Source organism: Solanum lycopersicum, chromosome 2, assembly GCF_036512215.1.
Source record: "Solanum lycopersicum chromosome 2, SLM_r2.1".
NCBI lineage: Eukaryota > Viridiplantae > Streptophyta > Magnoliopsida > Solanales > Solanaceae > Solanum > Solanum lycopersicum.
In genome coordinates this window covers 43,356,906-43,380,152 of record NC_090801.1, presented here as the reverse complement: position 1 = coordinate 43,380,152, position 23,247 = coordinate 43,356,906, and the positions used below count along the sequence as shown (strand labels likewise).

At 34.5% G+C, this 23,247-nt stretch overlaps 1 protein-coding gene across 5 annotated transcripts; it reads right to left on the bottom strand.

Moving 5' to 3' along the window:
- Window positions 1-898: 898 nt before the first annotated feature.
- On the bottom strand, window positions 899-7,024 carry LOC101247571 (uncharacterized). Of its 5 annotated transcripts, XR_011214559.1 has the most exons (3): window positions 5,826-6,996; window positions 1,348-1,628; window positions 899-1,121 (listed from the first exon to the last, which is right to left on the bottom strand). XR_011214559.1 is itself a non-coding variant. In XM_004231535.5 (2 exons), the coding sequence occupies exon 1, from the start codon at window positions 6,797-6,799 to the stop codon at window positions 5,828-5,830; it is 972 nt and encodes a 323-aa protein (XP_004231583.2). In that variant the 5' UTR covers window positions 6,800-6,996; the 3' UTR covers window positions 899-1,121; window positions 5,826-5,827. The 5 variants fall into 5 exon arrangements, 4 of the variants coding, with proteins under 4 accessions (XP_004231583.2, XP_010315668.2, XP_010315670.2 ...); XM_004231535.5 differs by lacking the exon at window positions 1,348-1,628; XM_010317366.4 differs by lacking the exon at window positions 899-1,121 and having other exon boundaries at window positions 1,125-1,628; window positions 5,826-7,024.
- Window positions 7,025-23,247: the final 16,223 nt, after the last annotated feature.

Here is a 23,247-nt window from a genome sequence, read left to right as displayed (position 1 = left end):
TTATTATGTTAACAGTTTTTAAGGGTATTTCAGACATTTTGATTTAAAAAGCTGTTTATCAACACTTATTTGCCAAACACATCAACAATTTTTTTTTAACTTCAGCACTTTTATCCAAATGCATAACTGCTTATTTTAAAAATAAGTTTCAGCACTTTCAAAAGTACTTTTTTAAAGCTGCTTTTATTAAACTCATCCAAACGGGTCCTTATTTGTTAACACTATTTAACATGTTTTTTTTAATCCATCAATAAAAATCCGAGCTCCGTGAGTGGTAATTAATCTACCGTATCTAAGTCCTTTAGTAAAAACATATACATAATTATACACCTATACATATATTATTTGTCAAATCAAATCAAAAAATTTCATTTCACATAATTCTGTAGTTTTTTTTTTGTTTCTAACATGAGCACATTTAATACAAAAATGGAATATTCAAAAGGATATGCTTTTAATTTAAAAAATATTTATCATGTTGATGTGAAAGCAAGTGTTATTATTATTAGAAGATGTAAGCAGCAAATTTCCATTCGGTATTTGCTTTTAAAATCCACTGCATAAACATTTTTCCCTTTTACAATACATACGTAATATCATATACGTGTCTTATTTTGCTTTTAATACCCACATAGTCTATTATTATGAGTGTTTCAAGTCTTCATTATAAAATTATTTCCGTAAGAGCAGACAGCATAGAGTTGGCCCTACTATTCGATAGAGGACTCAAACATTGTATTATTCTTCTACGTCAATTATGAATAATTATTTGAATATTGTTTGATGGGGATGGGTACAGATTAGAATAATTTGGTTAATCTATTATATATGTATATACAAATAGTGTAGATTTTTGACATGTAATAGACTATGTTAGTATGATGTGACACAAAGCAAGAATAAGATAGTTTTAAGTAATTCAAATAAAAAAAAAGCTTAATTAGTACTATGTACTTTTTGAACCAGAAAAAAACTAGAGACTAATAAATAGTGGAACTAAAATGATAAAAAGTTTCTGTAACTTTTATCAGAAAAGAGAATGAATTTCAACATATAGGGAAAAAAAAGGCCCATAGTCTAGCTGAATCTCCACAGCTCTGCCACAATTTTGTCATCTGCACCTGTTATAACAGTATACACACAATTTTAACTATACTTTTACAGAAGAAATCTTAATACAAGATCCATAGGCAAAATAAAATTAGCAAAAAAACAACATAAAACAATGAAGAAACCAAATAGAAGAGTGAAAAACATTGTTCATTCCAAATCATCCATCAAACGGATAGTTCATATTTCCGCCAGTTTAAGCATTTTACGACTTCTCCAAATCTATAACTAACTTACTTTTATATGCCAAGATATTTCTTCAGCACACCACCCTAGCGTCTTCCACTAGATGAAGATACTTCTTTTTCAAAAACTTCCGATTCTTAGCAGCGACAGATTCCTCACATCATTTGCATCGTCATGTAAGACAGACCGTCTTGGCCAGCATATTGCTTGGAAGATGTCCGAAACAAAGGACATCAGGTGGCCAACTGACTTGAAATTTTGTTATCCTTGACAATGCATAATGATGATGCCAACATGTATCTCCTTTCTCATGTCATGTTACCCACATCCAGCTGAACTAAATATGTCAGGCTAATTACATGCAAGTCCATCAAAGAAGAAACAACAAAATGGACTGTAACCATGTGGAAATCACATCACAAAGAAACACAAATGTGAATTTCTCACTCTATAAACCAAAACAAGATCTCAAGAGAAACTAAGTGCTCCATGGACATATTAGACTTATTTACGATGTTCAATGCCTCCAGGACCAACCACACTATATAGTAGTATATTGTATATGCTGAACATTCTGAAAGAACTTCCATCAATGTCCAAAATGTACCCCTATAGGATTTCCCTGAATCTAAAGACATTGAAATAGAACCACTATCCAGAAGAGAATAAAGACTTTCTGAATCTATGTATTGCAGGATTAATAACTGTTTCGTCATGAACAGAAAAACATTGACAATCCAGGAGGCCAACCAACAGCAAGATCCAAGTCCAAATACAAGGAAAATGCACAAGAATTAGCAGGAGCAAGCATCTGTAACTGCCAAGTTCTGAGTTAATTGGCTTTTCATGTTTGGCCTATTTTTAGTATTTTAGCTTTAAAACTAAGTGCTTATAAGCACTTTTTTAACTTACCCAAACACTCCAAAAATGCTTAAAAGCTATTTTAGCTTAAAAGCACTTAAAATAAGTCAACCCAAACGAACTCCTAATAGATAGTTCTGTTAACTAAGGTTTGATATTAAAGAAAGCTATATTCCTCCTAGAATCCTATTGTCTTGCAAGTATTTCAGAATCCTCTTACAAGTTCTTTCAGCTTTCATCACGAGTGCATCTTCCAAACCCAATCTTACGATTTTCTTTTTGAGAAGGTAACAACAAAACTATACTATGATTATTACCCGACAAAACTAAAGGTCCATTGACATGCTCACAGCCAATTAGAACTGTGGAACTAAGTATAGTAACTGTTCAAGCTACTTCACAAAATGGATATCCAGTTCCCTTTCAAGGAAACCCAATTATAGTATGATCACATAATTCAAATTGTCAATATTGGACTAGAAACTCCTGAAGGAAATCTCAAATTGCACTACAATCATGCTATTCAGTGCGCTTTAATTTCTCAAGTAATATTTGAACTTGAGTCACTGATTTTAATTGCCACTGGATGCTCTGTCTCTATGACGAAAGCCACTGCCCTTTGCATCTAAATAAACAATCTTATCAACACAAAATAGAACAAAGAATTATTGCATATGCAGAACACTTGCTTAGGGGTGGGCTTAGTAGGGTCAACCCGAAGTTCGAACTTTTTGTATATCTAGTTTGAAATTTTGTACACTATATTCAGCCCTACCCATATCAAATGTGTCCAATATACTATTAAGTCCTATTTTAAAAGTCCAACAGAAATTATTAGATTAGTACCAGCGGTCCAAACCATTATAACATTAAGTCTAATATACATGGAATGGACAGCATGGTGGTCTCCATCCTTGTTAATGGTAGAAAGTTATACATTCTAAGGAGCAGACTATTAGGTGAATTGAAAATGTTAATTGTTATGGCCTGCCCAAAAGTCTCTAAAGTCTAAACTGAAAATCCAAAAACATTCAAACCATTTAATCCAATACCGAACTTAAAAAAATCGAATCCGATTCGAGTTTATTTGGATTGTAATTTCTTCAATCTGAGAACCGGAAAATCCAAACTGAAATTTTCATATCCAACCTGGATGGCCGAACGTCCACCCCTACCTTTGCTACTCCTCTAGGGCAGTTATGAAATCAAGAAAACCTTTCAGCTTCATCTACAACTATCATGTTATGCCAAAAGACATTATAAATATATCATTTTTCCGATTTGGGTTTTGTGACATCTCTGAGTTTCTTAGACCTATCCAACATATACATACTCAGATACTGGTCCATATTCTTATCTTTACGAGGTCCTTCCTTCCTGGAGCAAAAGATATTTAGAAGGAGCATCCAATTGAGTTCCCAATGCATCTCCCTTTCATACGTGGCATTGAAATATGAAAAATCCCCAGTTCTACAAGTTTAGGTTAAACAGGTTCATAAAAACCACCTGATAAAATAACTAATGATGCCACAAAAGCAGGCAACTATATATGGAGCTTTATTTTCCAAATTATATTTTATATCCACTTGTTGAACGGAACTGCTGTTGCATTTCTCTTACTTCTTTCCACATCTTCTGTTCTCCTTCAACTACAATGTTAATGAGGACACACAAGAGTGGAGAAACCAACATATATAGCTATCCAACATAGAATTACTCTCTTTTCAAACTAATAACTATTCAGGCACTGAGGCACAGCAGTATAACATCTTAGGAAAAGATATAATCAGAAATCAAGAAGCAGATTCTTTCTTTCCATCATAATGCCTCAAAGTTCAAAATGACTATATTTTCATATCTTTCCAGTTGATCATTTCCCAATCATGTATCTGATAAAAACAATTTGCAGTCTCTCCATATAATAGCTAATGAAATAAATTTTCCAGTTTTGGCAGAGAATTCACCATTTCCATCGAGAATTGAATTGACCTTTCCGTTATTACAAGCAGAGGATCTAACATAGATATTATTGTGGATATTCTGACGCAAAAAATTTAGATGTTCCATCCCTCAGGGAGTAATTTTGTTCTAGGTCACTGACATGTCCTTTTCTGGTCCAGGATGACCCCTGCTGCACGATAGAAAGAAGAGAAGAAACAATCTTAATGCATTCTCCACATGGCTCACAAGACAAACTCAGTTGTAGACCTCTGCTCTTGCAATTCGGAAAGCTAGCCCATATATATATATATATATATATATATATATATATATATATATATATATTAATGAGATAGTGCGCCTATACAGGACATCATCATCCATAGTATCAATCAAACATCTAGTTTTCACTTTAGCCTTGTGGCAGAGTGTCCAAAAGGCTTTCAGTAGCAGAGTACTTAGCCCAACATTTTGTCCTCAGACCTATGGCCAGTCAAAGAGGACCATCCAGACATTGGAGGCTATGTGGAGGTAACTCAAGGACATCACTCCATCGAAGTAGCTCAGATTTTCAACCCCCACCCACTTGCCTAAGTACATCACTCCATCTCAATATAATTGTTCAATATTTTCTAGTAGCTGCAACTTTCAATTGTTCGCTTTTCCTACCTGAACTATCATCATTTACTCAACTAGGTGTATTTTAATACATAGATGGATAGCCGGTTTAAGTTAGTACACATAATGCTGTGAGACTTCCTAGCAAAACTAGTTCACTAGCTTTACTAGTAAAAGTGGTGTACACTGTACACTAAATTTAACTGAAGTTCTGCTTAACCAGAAGCATAGAAAATATTGTGTTAGCATATTACCATTAAAAGAATATTTCACAACTGAATCCTAGACAGTTCCTTCTTTTACACACTAAACATAATACAGTGAAGGTTGAGCATTCCCCCCTTATTCTCCACACCAATTTCCCAACAAAAGACACACACAATGAAGCGTGACTTTTTCTGTCCAATGAGGCGATTCCTCGCCTTCTCTTTTATTTGTTTTTCAAGTAAACTGCCTCCCAAAAGGAGTGAAGCTAGTTAGACTATCATAGAAGAATACCATTCCAATTGAGGGAAAATAAACAGTTCTATGGCAATGCAGAGGTTTGGACTTTTGGTGAAATATCAAAAGTACCAACTCAGTTATTACAGGTAGGCCAATCTTTTATTATTTCTATATCTATTTAAATCACTCAGCTTAATTAACAAATAAAATTTCAACCTCCACTGGGATTCTGAGGAGATATATCAGGAAAACAAAGAGAAGACTTGACGCGTTGAGTAACAACATAAGAGACAAAGATAGAGGAATTTATCTGACTCGATACACTGAACAATGGTATAATTTTATTTCTATAAACAACAGAGGAGCAGCCATAATCAGTATATGATATTTGTCCACCTCTGGTGGCGAACAATCATATACCATAACAATTATCAGTAGATATATTTTAACATGTACAAAGAACACAGCTTTGTTATAAACACTAATGGTGCATATTAATGAAATTTAACAAGAAAGCACAAAAAACAAAGTTATTTATTATGTATACAAACAAATTCAAGTGCCCAAACACAACAACCTACTCCAAAGTTAATGTCTTTACGATTCCTCGTCAATATATCATGCAACAAATTCGAATAAAATCACAAGGATTCAGCCTTTCTCACCATCATGGCGTCAAGGGACCGCCTTCTAAGTTCTCCATCTGCACGCTGCTTTTCAGAGGCACATATTCCCCAAGGTATCCACCAAGATGATCATAGAGAGCAGACTTATCTATCTCTTGATGATGGTAGCTCTTGCAAACATAGTAAAACACACTTTGCATCAAAAGCCCCACAAGATTCACAATCACCAATACTCCAACCAAGAACCCACCAATCAAAATCCTTGAAATCACACCATAATTATCACCTCCATGAACCACAACAGACCCAAAAAACCCATTAATTACCCCACAAATAGACAGATATCCAAAAACAAAGAAAAATGCCATTCCTGTCTTCCCTTTCAACAACTGATAGCTCTTCTTCATAGCTCCTATACCATAAATAGGCTCAAGAACAGACACCACACTGGCCAAATGCCACAATGCGCTGAAGTAAACATGAACTACAAGAAAGAGTATAAAGACAACCAAAAAGGAGAAAAGGAACAAAACCACATTCTGGGTATCTGCTGCTACAATGAGAAGCACAAGAAAAATCAAGAAAACAGTATTATAAGCCAACATAGAAAGAGAAACCCATATGAAGGTGATAAAAAGCCTCTTGAAAACACTGGGAATTGCAGCTAAGGTAGATGAAAAAGACACAGGCTTTGCAGTGTAAATTGATGCTACAGTGAAAACAACAGCAGCAGTTGAAAGCAAAGAGAAAGCAAACAAGAAAAGCAAATAAAAAAACTGAAAAACGATGAGCTTTGTCCATTGAGAAGCATGAGATGAATTTGGGTTTTCTTGAAGCTGAGTAAGGATTGGATGAGTGAACAAAGAATGAGCCAAGATTGCAAAAGATAAAGGAAATAGTAAAGTAAGGGTAATAAGGTAGAATGTTTTTGGAGATCTCTTAGGTATGGAGATTGATTCTTGAAAAATATCAGGAATAGTCAAGAATTGAAGCTCTTCTGCTGGTAGATCCATTCTTGATTCAGCTCAAACAACTCTTGTTCCTTTGTCTGATCTCACACAACTTCTTTTTGGGGGTTTGAGGAATGGACAATTTCAAGATTTGTGCTGCAATGGCACCGCCACGATTTTTTCTGGAGAAAAGTCTACGCGTTAAAGCATTAGGTACAAAGATTTATGCTATCACTTTTTTCTTTTATACAAAGATTAGTATACAAGGAATGTGTTAGAAGAGCAACTGCATTATATATTGTAATTCTAAAAGGTAATTAAATTATGATCTAATCTTGTGTGTGTGTTTTTCACTCTTTTTAACTTTTAATAATATAATCTCCATGTCATAATTGTTTTAGTGATTGCACATCTTTAAATTTCTTTTATCCTTTTCTTGATCTTCATTTAATAATTTCAATTGTTTAATTAGTGACGGATCTATAATTTTAAATTTGTGAGGGCTTACTTCTTAATATAATTTTAAATTAAGAAAATCGTATATAATAGTAAACTATTAATTCATATTAAATGTTATAATTGTAGTTTGATTTAATTGTATCCCGTAGCAAATTATTGTTATTTGTCTGTCTCTCTGGTGAATCTCGCTCGTCACTCTCGTTCTCGCTGGAAAATCTCTCCTCGCCTCTCTCAATTTGCAAACACAGATGTATAAATGTGTTTGTGTTTGTATAAAACGAGAGAAATTGTTTATGTGCATATCTTTTTGTTCCCTTCTCTCCACTCTCCTAGATCTCGCTCAATACTCTCCCAGATTTTGCTCGCCGATTTCAGTCGTCTCCCTCTCACTTTATACAAACACAAACGAATAAATTGTGTTTCATTTGTATTAAACGGGAGAAAATTATGTATACAAATATAAGCATATATTTTTGTCATATACACTTAAAATTATACTAATATAAATCTTTCCTTGTCCAATTTTCTTTTGTTTTTCTCTCTTTCTCGTTTTATAAACACAGATATACAATTGATTTGTTTATGTATACCGAAATATACATATTAATAATCATATTCGTATGTATATAATGAAATATATACATATTAATAGTCATGCATATATGTATAGTGAGATACACATATTAATAGTTATTTGTATATGTATAGCGAATTATACAAATCACAAGTTCCATAGCAAACATAAAATTTGTTATGGAGCGCTATTATGCAAACTATCGTTATAATTTACAAATATAATTTTTATGTTTGTTATATGTGTAAGTAATATTTTTAAATTTGTGAGTAAATCTTATGTTCTAGTAATAGCAAAAGTAAATTTATTTTATTTATTTTCAATATAGGCGTTTTATTGACTTTCATAGTTTACCTCATAATGTTCACTATTCGAAGAATGATGGATTCACTTTTGGATAAATCTCAAGTTAATTCTAACAGTAGTGAAAGTCAATTTATTTATTTATTTTTCAATATAGACATAACTTTTATAGAGAAATGACAATTTTATGAATACATATTTTTTGCTTACTAGTTTGACTACTTTGGTGATTAACAAGTTATATCAATACAAATGCACACATAATTTCATAAAAATTTGTGCATGTGAATATTTTTATACATTTTAGTTTGACCCCTTTGGTAACTAACAAACTATAGAAACATGATATATGCATCGAGTAAAGATAAATATTATATATTTAGACGTTAATTTCTCTAGTTTAGTCACTTTGGTGACTAATAAACTATTTTTCACAAAGTACAAACATTATTATTGCTTAGTACGTCCACTTTAATTTATTGCACAATTTAAAAACAAAACATAATTATTACATTACGGGGTAGATTAAGATTTTTCAGTATTTATGCAGATTAAATTTTGATAACAACACTTTATTAAATCAAGAGTTCAAACACATTAAATAGTCAAGCACAAAATAAGAATTGATTTCATCTTATTCTTACATCTACTTGTCCATCGAATTCTTAATAGGAGAAGTAAGGTGCTACTTGTCAATTCCATTACCCAAATTGTTTGTCGGACTAGACATACTTGAATCACAATTCATATTCATCACCAATCAACTTCAATTTCAAGTTGCACGCGTATGTAGCAAATTGTTAGAATCTTGTTACAAATAAAAAATTTATATGCACATACTTCGTATATGAAGATTATCCGTTCAAATATTTAAGGTCTTGATACCACATGTAAGATTAAATACTTTAATACATAATAGGATCTTGAACATGATAATCTTACATAACGATCGCTAGATATACATGCCTAATGCGGAAAAATAATCGTAAATTAATTTCTACCACCTTGCCCTAGTCTTACGTTACCACAACCGTCAATGATAAAATTAATGTAGAAATATGTGGTAATCCTCATTGGTGAAAGATATACCAATTTATAGAGGTTATGACTTAATATGGTATGTTCATTGAGTATTTAATGTACGAACGAGATCTATTCTTCATTAAATATTATTTATGATATTATTTAAGTCATAAGTAAATTTGGACCATAAGTAAGAATATTCTTACAATACCAATAAGAAAAAATTGAGTAACATTTTGTAGAGAACACACATCCTCAAGTCATGTCATGCTCTTTAGAGAATGGTTGCTCATAGTTATGAATTACTGTAACGACCTGTTTAGTCGTTTTGAGCAGCAGATTTTATTTCTGGAAAAACAGGCTGAGGCGTCGAACCCAACGACGGACCGTCATGGGCACGACGGACCGTCGCAGGGTCTCGTTTCCAAACACTTAGAAAATCTGAAATTGGGTACTGAAAATCGACTCTCTGAACTTCGTAACGGAGTGGCAGGACGGACCGTCACAGGTGTGACGGACCGTCACAGGCCATTCACCCAAAAATCAAGTTTCTGAACTATGCGACGGACAGCAGGACGGACCGTCGCAGGCGCGACGGCCCGTCACAGCTTGCGTAATCCCAGTTGGAGTCGGATTTCTGGTTAAGTTTTAAAGGGGCGTTTTGGACTATTCCTGCTATAATTATATATTTCGTGGGTTTATATTAATAACTCAAATTCTTGGGGGTTAAAAGAGGTAACCTTAAGTTAATTAGTGGGGTATTATTGCCATCTTTTATTCTTAATTATATGCTAATTAGGGTAAAAGAAAGAGGGTTTGAATAAAGAAAATAGAAAGAACAAAGAGAGAGAGAGGATCGATCGAGAGAGGAGAAACGAAGAGGAAAACACAAAGCTTTGGGAATTTGCTTGCTTGATCACTAATCTTCGGTGGAGGTAGGTTATGGTTTTCATGCTATTCGTAGTAAACTCTTAATAGCGAATGATATGTGTTAGTAGTATTGTAAACCTTCTGTATGCTTAATTGTATGCTTGCATGAATGATGTGATTATGTAATTGTGAATAAATAAGCATGATGAAGCTATTGAATCCCAAATCTTGAAAAGAAACCCTAATCTACTTTGTTAATGATGATGCCTTGGTATAAAAGAAGGCTTGATGAACGAAAGTGGTGAGATTAGGGGATCGGGTGCCACGTTCCGGTACCAGGATAGAATATGGATCGGGTGTCACGTTCCGACACCAGGATAGAATATGGATCGGGTGCCACGTTCCGGTACCAGGATAGAATATGGATCGGGTGTCACGTTCCGACACCAGGATAGAATATGGATCGGGTGTCACGTTCCGACACCAGGATAGAATATGGATCGGGTGCCACGTTTCGGTACCAGGATAGTATATGAGGATTGGAGTGTCACGTTCCGACACCAGGATAGTATATTGAGGAGCGGAGTGTCACGTACCGACACGAGGGGAATAAAGATAATGAATCTTGAAATATGTTAATATATCCAATCTAATGAACTAAATTCCCAAATGAGTATGATGAGGAGGTGTGAGTCCTCATTGATGTGCTTGGTGTTGTAACCAAGGGTTATGGTAACTGTAAATGCTGCATGCTAAGGATATTAGTTGATTTTATGATATTGCTTAATACATACTGTTTTCTATTTTGAGTTGGCCGATGATATCTACTCAGTACCCGTGTTTTGTACTGACCCCTACTTTTATTGTTTTCTTCTTGTTTATTTGTGGAGTGCAGCAAACGTGCCGTCATCTTCGACTCAACAGTAACTCAAGCCAGTCTTACTACATCGGAAATTCAGGGTGAGCTAATGCTTCTAGCTTGGACTGGATCTTCTTCTTCAAGTCTTGATGCCTTGAACTTCCGGCATGGACTAGCTTCTTATGTATTTTTAGCTTCTTAGAATACTCTTAGTTTAGTAATTTGATTATAGATGTTCTTGTGATGATGACTTCCAGATTTCGGGAATAATAATAGTTATTGATTTTATTAATGAGTTTAAGTCTTCCGCATTACTTTATATTGATATTACCTTGAAATGTTAAGGTTTAGATTGGTTGGTTCGCTCACATAGGAGGGTAAGTGTGGGTGCCAGTCGCGGCCCGGATTTGGGTCGTGACAAACTTGGTATCAGAGCATTAGGTTCGTTGGTCTCATCACACAAGAACAGGTCTAGTAGAGTCTTAAGGAACGGTAGGGGGACGCCTTTACTTTTCCTTGAGAGGCTATAAGACTTTAGGAAAATTTCACTCTTTCATTCTTTCTTTCGTGCTACTACTTGAGTCCAATTGGTATCTAGGCGATACGAATTGGTATCTGACCATCTTCACTCTTTTTCGCAGATGGTTAGAACTAGAGCAATGACTACGCCAACACCAACACCGGCCAGACAAGAAACAACGGAGCCAGCCACTGGGGCTGTGGCTCGAGGAAGAACAGCGGCAAGGGGCCGTGGTAGAGGTCGTGGGAGGACGTCCTCTAGGGGAAGAGGACGAGCGCCTAGCCCATCTGATACTAGGACAGTGACTCCTCCACCGACTGAGGAAGTAATAAGAGAAGGGGAGGATGGGGAAACTGAACAAGTGCAGAATGAGGGATTGCCACCCCAACCTACCCCAGAGATGATCAATCAGGTTCTGGCTTATCTTAGCGGGTTATCTGATCAGGGCCAGACACCCCCAGTGTTTTCTGCACCAGCACCTCAGGCTCCGGAGGTACAACATGCGGCTACTATGGCTCCCCGCATGGATGTTCCATTGGAAATAGGCACGTTTCCACGTCTGACTACTGGGCCTATAATGACAAATGATCAGCATGAACTTTTCAGTAAGTTCTTGAAATTGAAACCTCCAGTCTTCAAGGGTGCGGAATCTGAGGATGCTTAGATTTTCTGGTTGACTGTCATGAGCTACTACACAAGATGGGTATAGTAGACCGGTTTGGTGTTGAGTTCGTGAGTTATCAGTTTCAAGGGAACGCCAAAATGTGGTGGCGGTCACATATTGAGTGTCAACCAACAGAGGCACCACCTATGACTTGGGCCTCGTTCTCTAGCTTGTTTATGGAGAAGTATATCCCCCGAACTTTGAGGGATAGGAAAAGAGATGAGTTCTTAAGCCTAGAGCAAGGTAGGATGTCGGTCAATGCATATGAGGCTAAGTTTCGTGCATTATCCCGGTATGCCACCCAACTGTGTTTCAGTCCACAAGAGCAAATTCGCCGGTTTGTGAAGGGTTTGAGGTCAGAATTGCGGATTTCGGCCTTACAGATAGCGGCAACGGCAAAATCCTTCCAAGAGGTGGTAGACTTTGTGATAGAAGTGGAAGGAGTGAAGCCAGACGACTTCACCCCGACATCGACATCAAAAAGGTTTCGAAAGGGAGGTGAGTTTAATGGTGCTTACACTAGAGGACAGGGTTCGGGAAGTTACTCAGTCCGACCAATTCAGTCTTCACTACAGACTGTAGTTGGGGGTCCACCTCCGACCGGTCAACACTTCTCTGAGAGACCTATGCATGAACCCAGAGAGTGCTATGGATGTGGGGAGATTGGACATATTAAGAGATATTGTCCAAAACAGAGTTACAGACCTCCAAATGTTAGAGGTAGATGTGGTCATGGCAGAGGCCGTTATTCTGGAGGACGTGGTGGTCGAGGAAATGGTGGTCACCAAAACGGCCGAGGTGATGGGCAAACTGGAGCCACTACATCATAACAAGGTAGGGGCAACGGACAGACGAACGATAGGGCCCATTGTTACGCTTTCCCTGGGCGGTCTGAAGCGGAGGCATCTGATGCTGTCATCACAGGTAATCTTTTGGTTTGTGATTGCATGGCTTCTGTATTGTTTGATCCTGGATCCACATTTTCTTATGTATCTTCCTCATTTGCTAATGGTCTAACTTTACATTGTGAATTACTTGATATGCCTATTCGTGTTTCTACTCCGGTGGGTGAGTCTGTGGTAGTTGAAAAGGTGTATAGGTCTTGTTTGGTGAACTTTGTGGGGAGCAACACTTATGTAGATTTGGTTATCTTAGAAATGGATGATTTTGATGTAATTCTGGGTATGACTTGGCTTTCTCCGCAATTTGCGATCTTGGATTGTAATGCTAAAACGGTGACGTTAGCCAAGCCTGGGACAGATCCGTTAGTGTGGGAGGGTGACTACACTTCCAATCCGGTGCGTATCATCTCCTTTCTTCGTGCTAAGAAAATGGTTAGTAAAGGGTGTTTAGCTTTCTTGGCACATTTCAAGGATGACACTACCCAAGTACCTTCGATTGAGTCGGTTTTGGTGGTCCGTGAGTTTCTGGATGTGTTCCCTGCAGATCTTCCTGGTATGCCACCAGATAGGGATATTGATTTCTGTATTGACCTTGAACCGGGTACTCGCCCCATTTCGATACCCCCTTATAGAATGGCTCCCGCGGAGTTAAGAGAGTTAAAAGCCCAACTTCAAGAGTTGTTAAACAAAGGCTTTATTAGACCAAGTGCATCTCCTTGGGGTGCTCCGGTTTTGTTTGTGAAGAAGAAGGATGGGAGTTTTCGGATGTGCATAGACTACCGGCAGTTGAACAAGGTAACCATAAAGAACAAGTACCCTCTTCCCCGCATTGATGACTTGTTCGATCAGTTACAAGGTGCTTGTGTCTTCTCTAAGATTGACTTGATATACGGTTATCATCAATTGAAAATACGGGCAACGGATGTGCCAAAGACTGATTTTCGAACGAGGTATGGGCATTACGAATTTGTAGTGATGTCTTTTGGTCTTACGAATGCCCCTGCTGCGTTCATGAGCTTGATGAACGGGATTTTTAAGCCATATTTGGACCTCTTCGTGATCATATTTATTGATGATATATTGGTATACTCAAAGAGCAAGAAGGAACATGAAGAGCATTTAAGAATGGTATTGGAAATGTTGAGGGAGAAAAAGCTTTATGCCAAGTTCTCTAAGTGTGAGTTTTGGCTAGATGCAGTGTCCTTCTTGGGGCACGTGGTTTCTAAGGATGGAGTGATGGTGGATCCTTCTAAGATTGAGACAGTGAAGAATTGGGTAAGACCTACTAATGTGTCAGAAACTAATGTGTCAGAAATAAGGAGCTTTGTTGGGTTAGCTAGCTACTACCGTCGATGATTTGATCAACACTATTCTGACAGAGGCTCATAGTTCAAGGTATTCTATACACCCGGGTGCAACCAAGATGTATCGTGACCTAAAACAACACTTTTGGTGGAGTAGAATGAAGCGTGATATTGTTGACTTTATTGCCAAGTGTCCAAACTGTCAATAAGTAAAGTATGAACACCAAAGGCCCGGAGGAACACTTCAGAGAATGCCCATTCCGGAATGGAAGTGGGAAAGAATTGCAATGGACTTTGTGGTTGGTCTTCCAAGGGCAATGGGTAAGTATGACTCCATTTGGGTGATTGTTGATAGGTTAACTAAATCTGCTCATTTCATTCCGGTAAAGGTGACTTACAATGCAGAGAAGTTAGCCAAGATCTATATCTCAGAAATCGTTCGATTGCATGGGGTTCCACTATCCATCATATCAGATAGAGGTACACAGTTTACTTCTAAGTTTTGGAAAACATTGCATGCGGAATTGGGTACTAGGTTGGACCTTAGTACTGCGTTCCATCCTCAGACCGATGACCAGTCTGAAAGGACGATTCAAGTGTTGGAGGATATGCTTCGTGCATGTGTGATAGAGTTTGGTGGTCATTGGGATAGCTTCCTACCCTTAGCGGAGTTTTCATACAATAATAGCTATCACTCAAGTATTGATATGGCCCCATTTGAAGCATTGTATGGGAGGAGATGTAGGTCTCCCATTGGTTGGTTTGATGCATTCGATGTTAGACATTGGAGTACTGACCTTTTGAGGGATTCGATAGAGAAAGTGAAGTCTATTCAAGAAAAGCTTCTAGCGGCGCAAAGTAGACAAAAAGAATATGCAGATCGAAAGGTTAGAGACTTAGAGTTCATGGAAGGTGAACAAGTCTTGTTGAAGGTTTCGCCAATGAAAGGGGTGATGCGATTTGGTAAGCGAGGTAAACTAAGTCCAAGGTACATTGGACCATTTGAAGTACTTAAGCGAGTAGGAGAGGTGGCTTATGAGTTAGCCTTGCCTCCAGGGCTGTCCGGAGTACATCCGGTATTCCATGTGTCGATGTTGAACAGATACCATGGGGATGGAAACTACATTATCCGTTGGGATTCAGTTTTGCTTGATGAGAACTTGTCTTATGAGGAGGAGCCTGTTGCTATTTTAGATAGAGAAGTTCGCAAGTTGAGGTCAAGAGAGATTGCATCCATCAAGGTGCAATGGAAGAATCGACCCGTTGAAGAAGCCACTTGGGAGAAGGAGACGGATATGCGAGAAAAATACCCACATCTGTTTACAGATTCAGGTACTCCTTTTCGCCCTTGTTTTTCTTCTTGTGATCGTTCGGGGACGAACGATGGGTAAATTGGTATCTATTGTAACGACCTGTTTAGTCGTTTTGAGCAGCAGATTTTATTTCTGGAAAAACAGGCTGAGGCGACGAACCCAACGACGGACCGTCATGGGCACGACGGACCGCCGCAGGGTCTCGTTTCCAAACACTTAGAAAATCTGAAATTGGGTACTGAAAATCGACTCTCTGAACTTCGTAACGGAGTGGCAGGACGGACCGTCACAGGTGTGACGGACCGTCACAGGCCATTCACCCAAAAATCAAGTTTCTGAACTATGCGACGGACAGCAGGACGGACCGTCGCAGGCGCGACGGCCCGTCACAGCTTGCGTAATCCCAGTTGGAGTCGGATTTCTGGTTAAGTTTTAAAGGGGCGTTTTGGACTATTCCTGCTATAATTATATATTTCGTGGGTTTATATTAATAACTCAAATTCTTGGGGGTTAAAAGAGGTAACCTTAAGTTAATTAGTGGGGTATTATTGTCATCTTTTATTCTTAATTATATGCTAATTAGGGTAAAAGAAAGAGGGTTTGAATAAAGAAAATAAAAAGAACAAAGAGAGAGAGAGGATCGATCGAGAGAGGAGAAACGAAGAGGAAAACACAAAGCTTTGGGAATTTGCTTGCTTGATCACTAATCTTCGGTGGAGGTAGGTTATGGTTTTCATGCTATTCGTAGTAAACTCTTAATAGCGAATGATATGTGTTAGTAGTATTGTAAACCTTCTATATGCTTAATTGTATGCTTGCATGAATGATGTGATTATGTAATTGTGAATAAATAAGCATGATGAAGCTATTGAATCCCAAATCTTGAAAAGAAACCCTAATCTAATTTGTTAATGATGATGCCTTGGTATAAAAGAAGGCTTGATGAACGAAAGTGGTGAGATTAGGGGATCGGGTGCCACGTTCCGGTACCAGGATAGAATATGGATCGGGTGTCACGTTCCGACACCAGGATAGAATATGGATCGGGTGCCACGTTCCGGTACCAGGATAGAATATGGATCGGGTGTCACGTTCCGACACCAGGATAGAATATGGATCAGGTGTCACGTTCCGACACCAGGATAGAATATGGATCGGGTGCCACGTTCCGGTACCAGGATAGTATATGAGGATTGGAGTGTCACGTTCCGACACCAGGATAGTATATTGAGGAGCGGAGTGTCACGTACCGACACGAGGGGAATAAAGATAATGAATCTTGAAATATGTTAATATATCCAATCTAATGAACTAAATTCCCAAATGAGTATGATGAGGAGGTGTGAGTCCTCATTGATGTGCTTGGTGTTGTAACCAAGGGTTATGGTAACTGTAAATGCTGCATGCTAAGGATATTAGTTGATTTTATGATATTGCTTAATACATACTGTTTTCTATTTTGAGTTGGCTGATGATATCTACTCAGTACCCGTGTTTTGTACTGACCCCTACTTTTATTGTTTTCTTCTTGTTTATTTGTGGAGTGCAGCAAATGTGCCGTCATCTTCGACTCAACAGTAACTCAAGCCAGTCTTACTACATCGGAAATTCAGGGTGAGCTAATGCTTCTAGCTTGGACTGGATCTTCTTCTTCAAGTCTTGATGCCTTGAACTTCCGGCATGGACTAGCTTCTTATGTATTTTTAGCTTCTTAGAATACTCTTAGTTTAGTAATTTGATTTAGATGTTCTTGTGATGATGACTTCCAGATTTTGGGAATAATAATAGTTATTGATTTTATTAATGAGTTTAAGTCTTCCGCATTACTTTATGTTGATATTACCTTGAAATGTTAAGGTTTAGATTGGTTGGTTCGCTCACATAGGAGGGTAAGTGTGGGTGCCAGTCGCGGCCCGGATTTGGGTCGTGACAATTACATCCTTGGTCCAGAAAATAGCAATTGATGTACAGAAAGATCCATTTGGTTGTTACTTGATGCTCGGTATTTTGGTACAAGGATACATAATGTATGGATTAGCTAGTAATATATGATTAGTAATGCAGGATTTGGTAATGCATGAATTAGTTTTTATCAAGTATTTGATTTATTGCTTCTCACCTAATCTTATATTTGGTTTATAACTCTATATAAATTTCTTTGTATTATACTCTTGAGTTATTATGAAATTTCGTATTTCATGAAATCGGATCAAGGTAAATAATTGGATAATATTATTTTTTTGTGGCCTTATAACTAGGTAGGAGAAGAATAATTTTGTTGTCGTGTTTGTTATTGTCTCATTTGAATTATTTGAGGATAAAACTCTACAAAAAATCTTCTTCACAATTATATCTTGAATTTTTTAATATTTTCTATTTCATTTATTTAACTAGTCAAGTTATATATATATATATATGTATGTATGTATATATATATAGGCCTAAGTCTTCTGCGGCCCCTTAAAGTTGTCCACATAATTCACTTAGACACCTCAACTAAAGTTTGTACCTATTGAACACCTATGCCCCTTAAAACTAATACCTATTGGACATTTTTTTGTTAATCAGTAAAAAAACTGAAATGTGTGTAGTACACTCGCTATGACATGGCGATGGCATGACATAATGACAAATTGAATGATGACACGTGGTATTTGAGTCCAAAAAGTTATTTAAAAAACAAAACTTTAAAAGACAACTATTTTAATCTATTTAACTAATTAAAAAATTAAAAAGAATTCTAAAAAAAAAATCCACCCATCCATGGCAATTCTTTCTTTTCCTCCATCGTCATTCCAACTTTAACATCCCTCAATGTATTTTCAACATTAACATTCTTTTCCGTTTAATGAGAAGAATGTCAAGATAATGAGAAGAATACCAATTGATAGATCAATTGATGTAGGTTTTAGGGTTTTAATAGGACATCTTCACTTGAACACCAACAAGTCCAACGAACTTCTCTTAAAAATTAAACGCAAAAATCGACTTCTTAAATTACAGCATCTGAAAGAGTTGTTAAGTTCGAATATAAAGATTTTCCGATGGCCGCCGGTAGCGTAAAACTTTCGACTCTTTTTGAATAGGCAAAAAATGGTGGGTTGAAGCCTGAAGGAAGATGAGTGTGGGTTTTTTTTTCTTTTTTTTAATGATTTACAAGATTTTAAATTAATTTTTTATATATATTTAATCAATGCATGCCAAGTGTCAACAAAGTAGGTATAAATATTTTTTTAAAAAAATTAAAAAAATACATTCACGCGCTCAGCTGTAGTGAGATACACTTATTTTGCCACATCAGCGTTTTGTGTTTAATAGGCACATTTCTTGATAATTTAGGTGTTCAATAGGTACAAACTTTAGTTGAGGTGTCTAAGTGAATTATGTGGACAACTTTAAGGAGCCGCAGATGACATATATATATATATATATATATATATATATATATATATATATATATAAATTTTGAAGTGTGATGTGTCACTACAAAGATCTTTGATAGCGCGGTAATTTTTATTTTATTTTTATTCAAATATACTTTAAAGTTTAAACTAACATAGATTTACGACTACTTAAATTGTTCAAATACGTGAAGCTTATTTTTTTTTTAAAAAAAACACCAATAGTTCAAGTGATTAATCGACATGCTACATTTTAAAAAGAATCTGAAAAAAAAATCAACCTATATAGCAAATCGAACATGGAGAAAAAATAAGTTCTTCAAATCATCAAATTACAATAATCATTTCAATATGAATGAAAATGGACATTAAATAAAAAAAATAAAATTAAAAAAAGGATAAAAGATTGGGAATAGTTAAGTCATTTAGGGGTTTTGTTCCAAGAATTGTTAAACAAATATAATCAAAATTTTATGGTGGTAGAGGCACAAGTATGACATGGTGGGTGAGATTATTTTTGGCAGAACACATGAGCAGCCCCTTGAACTTGCACGCTTATTTCGTTTAGACACTTTAATGAGGCCATATTCCCATTGAACACCTCATGTATACACAAAGTGTGTCTATTAGACACTTCAATGATGTTACCCAAAAATATATAAAGTGTGTGACTTTCAAACACTATAATATGAAAAAAGAGTCAGTCATACCGTGACATGTTGCAAATTAAAAAAAAATATTTTTTACAAAATTTTTTTATCAAATTCAGCAGCTCCTCTGCATCTTCTTCTTTGAAGCTCCTCCTCACTGCCAACTTAAATTCCACCATTAATAATTTTATGATCTCTATTGTTCTTTTTATTTTTATTATAAAAAGAATTCATAATTTATTCTCCCCTTTCCTCCCAAACAATATAAAACTATTTCATAATTTATCCTCCCCTTTCCTTCCAACCAATATTCTCTAACTTGCATAGCTCAATTCTTCTTCTTCCTCTCTTTTTTATTATTAACAAACATGATTAAAACTTGAAATTACCAAGAAATCAAAAAGATACAACTCCGTATTTATTTAGTTATTTTTAGCTACTTTGTTTATGGATATTGTTTAATCATATTTTTTTAATTCAACCCTCAGGATTGATGTTGTTTTAATAACACAATTTAAATTTTAACTTAATTTAGAGAGTGAAGGAAGAAGACATTTTCAAGAGGTGAATAAGACATGTTCTGCGACTGATTCGAGAAAGTTAGGACATTTGAAGAAGTTGAAATTGATAAATTGAACAATTCTTTCTCTGTGAAAAAGATGAATGAAGAATTTTTTATTATTTTTAGCAACAATGGTTAGATGTGGAGAAGAAAGAGATGAGAAATAAAAAAATGAAAAAAATCGTGGGTTAGATACCGTTAAGTGTGCCAATCAAACACATCAGCTTTTTTTCTCACTTCACGCGCTTAAAAGGCGTGCCTCAAACGACAGGTGACAAGTCAACCAAGTGTGTTTGATAGGTACACTTTTTGAGTGGTTTAAGTGTTCGATTGGAAGGATCTCTTGTTAAGGTGTCTATACAGAAAATCTTGACAAGTTCAAGGGGCCGCTTATGTGTTCTGCCATTATTTTTTAATAAAAATGAATGGATTTGAATGATACGTGAGATCTTTCTCTCTTCTACTTTGCTTGTCGCACTTCTTTTTCTCAATTTCTTTCCTTTAACCTTTTTTTTCTTTCTAATTCTTTGTTGATTTTAGATCAGTGTTCTCACTCATGAATTCAACTTACGCAATTCTTTTTGTGTTATATATCTTTGTTCATTTGATAATTGACTTTTAGATTATAATTTTTTTAAGAAAACATCAAGAATATGTAAAGAAAAAATATGGGAGAAAATTATAAAAATGAAGATTGAAATTTTAATCTACGAGATGAACACCTAGGTAGTCAATTAACTAAGCTATGAATATTCCTCATTTGATATATATATATATATATATATATATATATATATATATATATATATATATATATATATATATATATATATATAAAATTGAAGAGTGAAGTGGGAGGACGACCAAGGGTAAAAATATAATTTCATTATAACAAAAATCTTTTAAGCAATATAATAAATAATTCTAGAAATCTCTTTTTCTATATATAAAATTAATAATGATCAAGGGCAAAAATGTAAACTCACACTAATAAAAATCTACCAATACTGATAACAAGAAAATTAAATATTCTAGAAACATCTTAAGTTATTGTTATTACCATTAACTTATTTTTTTGTTACTTTACTTTCTTTCTTTTGTGAGTTATTGTGATATCTATTTTATTACTAGTTTCTGAGCACGTCTTTGCACGTGTGTTTCATGTGAATTTTATAGATACGTTAGAATGACTAAAATTTCATGAAAATATATATGTAAAAATTGTAATGAATCATACAATATAACAATTACAAAATAAGAATAAAGACTTATGCAATAAAACATTTATAGAAAACTAAATTAAGAAGTCTAATAGAGAGAAAAAAAAGACAAAAAGAAGCAGATTTAAGAAAAATACAATATAAACATTATTCTTATAAGACTGATGTATATATAGATGGAAAAATAAGTACAAAATTAGTACATAACTCTCTGAATTCTTATCGACTCCTTTCACATCCTATTAAAATTCAAGAGTCTTTATCATCTACTTTTACTATAGAATAAAAATAATAACCTAATAATCTTGGTAGGGATTTCATGAGATAAAGAAGTTGAATTCATATAAATAGAATAGGAGGAATATCAAAAGATTTCTTAAAGTTTTAGTTTAAATATTTGGAGGTTTTGAATATGAAAAGATGAGAGTTATGAATATTAAGAGTATAAAAGTTGAATAAGTAATTAGAAAATAATAATAAATAAATGAAGAATATGAAAAAAAAAATTAAAGTTAGCAAACCATGTAGAAAGAACAACTAAAGTTCTTATCATGTAATTAAGCATCAATAAATTTAAATTTGTGAAGCTAGTCATTCTTAATAATAATCAAGAGGACATTATTAATATGTTTCTCCATTTTGTAGATTTGCACCCTTTAAATTATTAGATTTCGTTATTTATCATAAAGGATAATACTTTATCCACATTAATTATATTATTCATGAGAGAAACATTTAGGTAAAAAGAAGAGGAAAAGTAAAGAAATTTAGTAAAGAATTTTTTTTTTTTAAAATTATAATTATTATATACATATAGATTATAGATGATAAATATTAATAAATTATATATTTAATTAGAAATTAATCTTAGGAAGTCTAAAAGTCATTAATATTTAATTAAATTTATACAATCAAATATTTAATTATTTTATAACAATTTAATTTATAAAAGGGGTAAAGCCGTAATTCAACTTTTAACTTTTTTGTTCATGCTTTTAGTAATATATGATGATTACTCTATTTTACTTTAGTTTAATTTTAAATATTTTTTCTATTCATTATGCTTACAAAAAGTGCCTACTTTTTATATAAAAATTTATCATGAATTAATTATTTCCATCTTTATTTTGGCTCTAATTAATATACTTATAAATAAATAAGTTTAATAAAATTAATAATATATGTTAGATTGAAATTGAAGGAAAAAGATGTTAAAAGTAACTTTACAAATAAAAATGAATAGGATGATATATTTGTATTAAAAACGACCAAGAATAAAAATGTAATTTCATTCTAATAAGAACCTATCAAGAATAAATAATTCTAGAAACATCTTTCTATATATAAAGTGAATGATGATCAAAGATTAAAAATGTAACTTCATGCAAATAAAAATCTACCAAGAATGATAACAAGAAAATTAAATACTTCTAGAAATATCTTTAGTCATTATTATTAGTATTACCTCATTTTTTGTATTTCTCCACTTTTTATGAGTTATTGTGATATCTATTTATTATATGAAAGTAAATAAATTATGATTACGATTAGCTCTTAGTAATTACATATCAAGTATAATACTAGGTGGAATCAATCAAAAATAAAATTAAAATTTTTATATGTTTATTTATATTTTGTGTATTAAAATATTTTTAGATTTTGTAATCTTAAATATATTATATAAAAAAATTAAAATTCAGAAGTTATTTTCTTTTTGAGATGAAATAAAAAATAAGTTCATATAAAACGAAAAGGAGGAATCATATATTAAAATGAAATATATATGCGTTATTAATAAAATGAGCTTTCATATATTTTTTTAAAAAAATTGTTTCGATTTCCTCCTATTAATTTGTGCATATATATGGAGTTTTAAAGATTGTGATA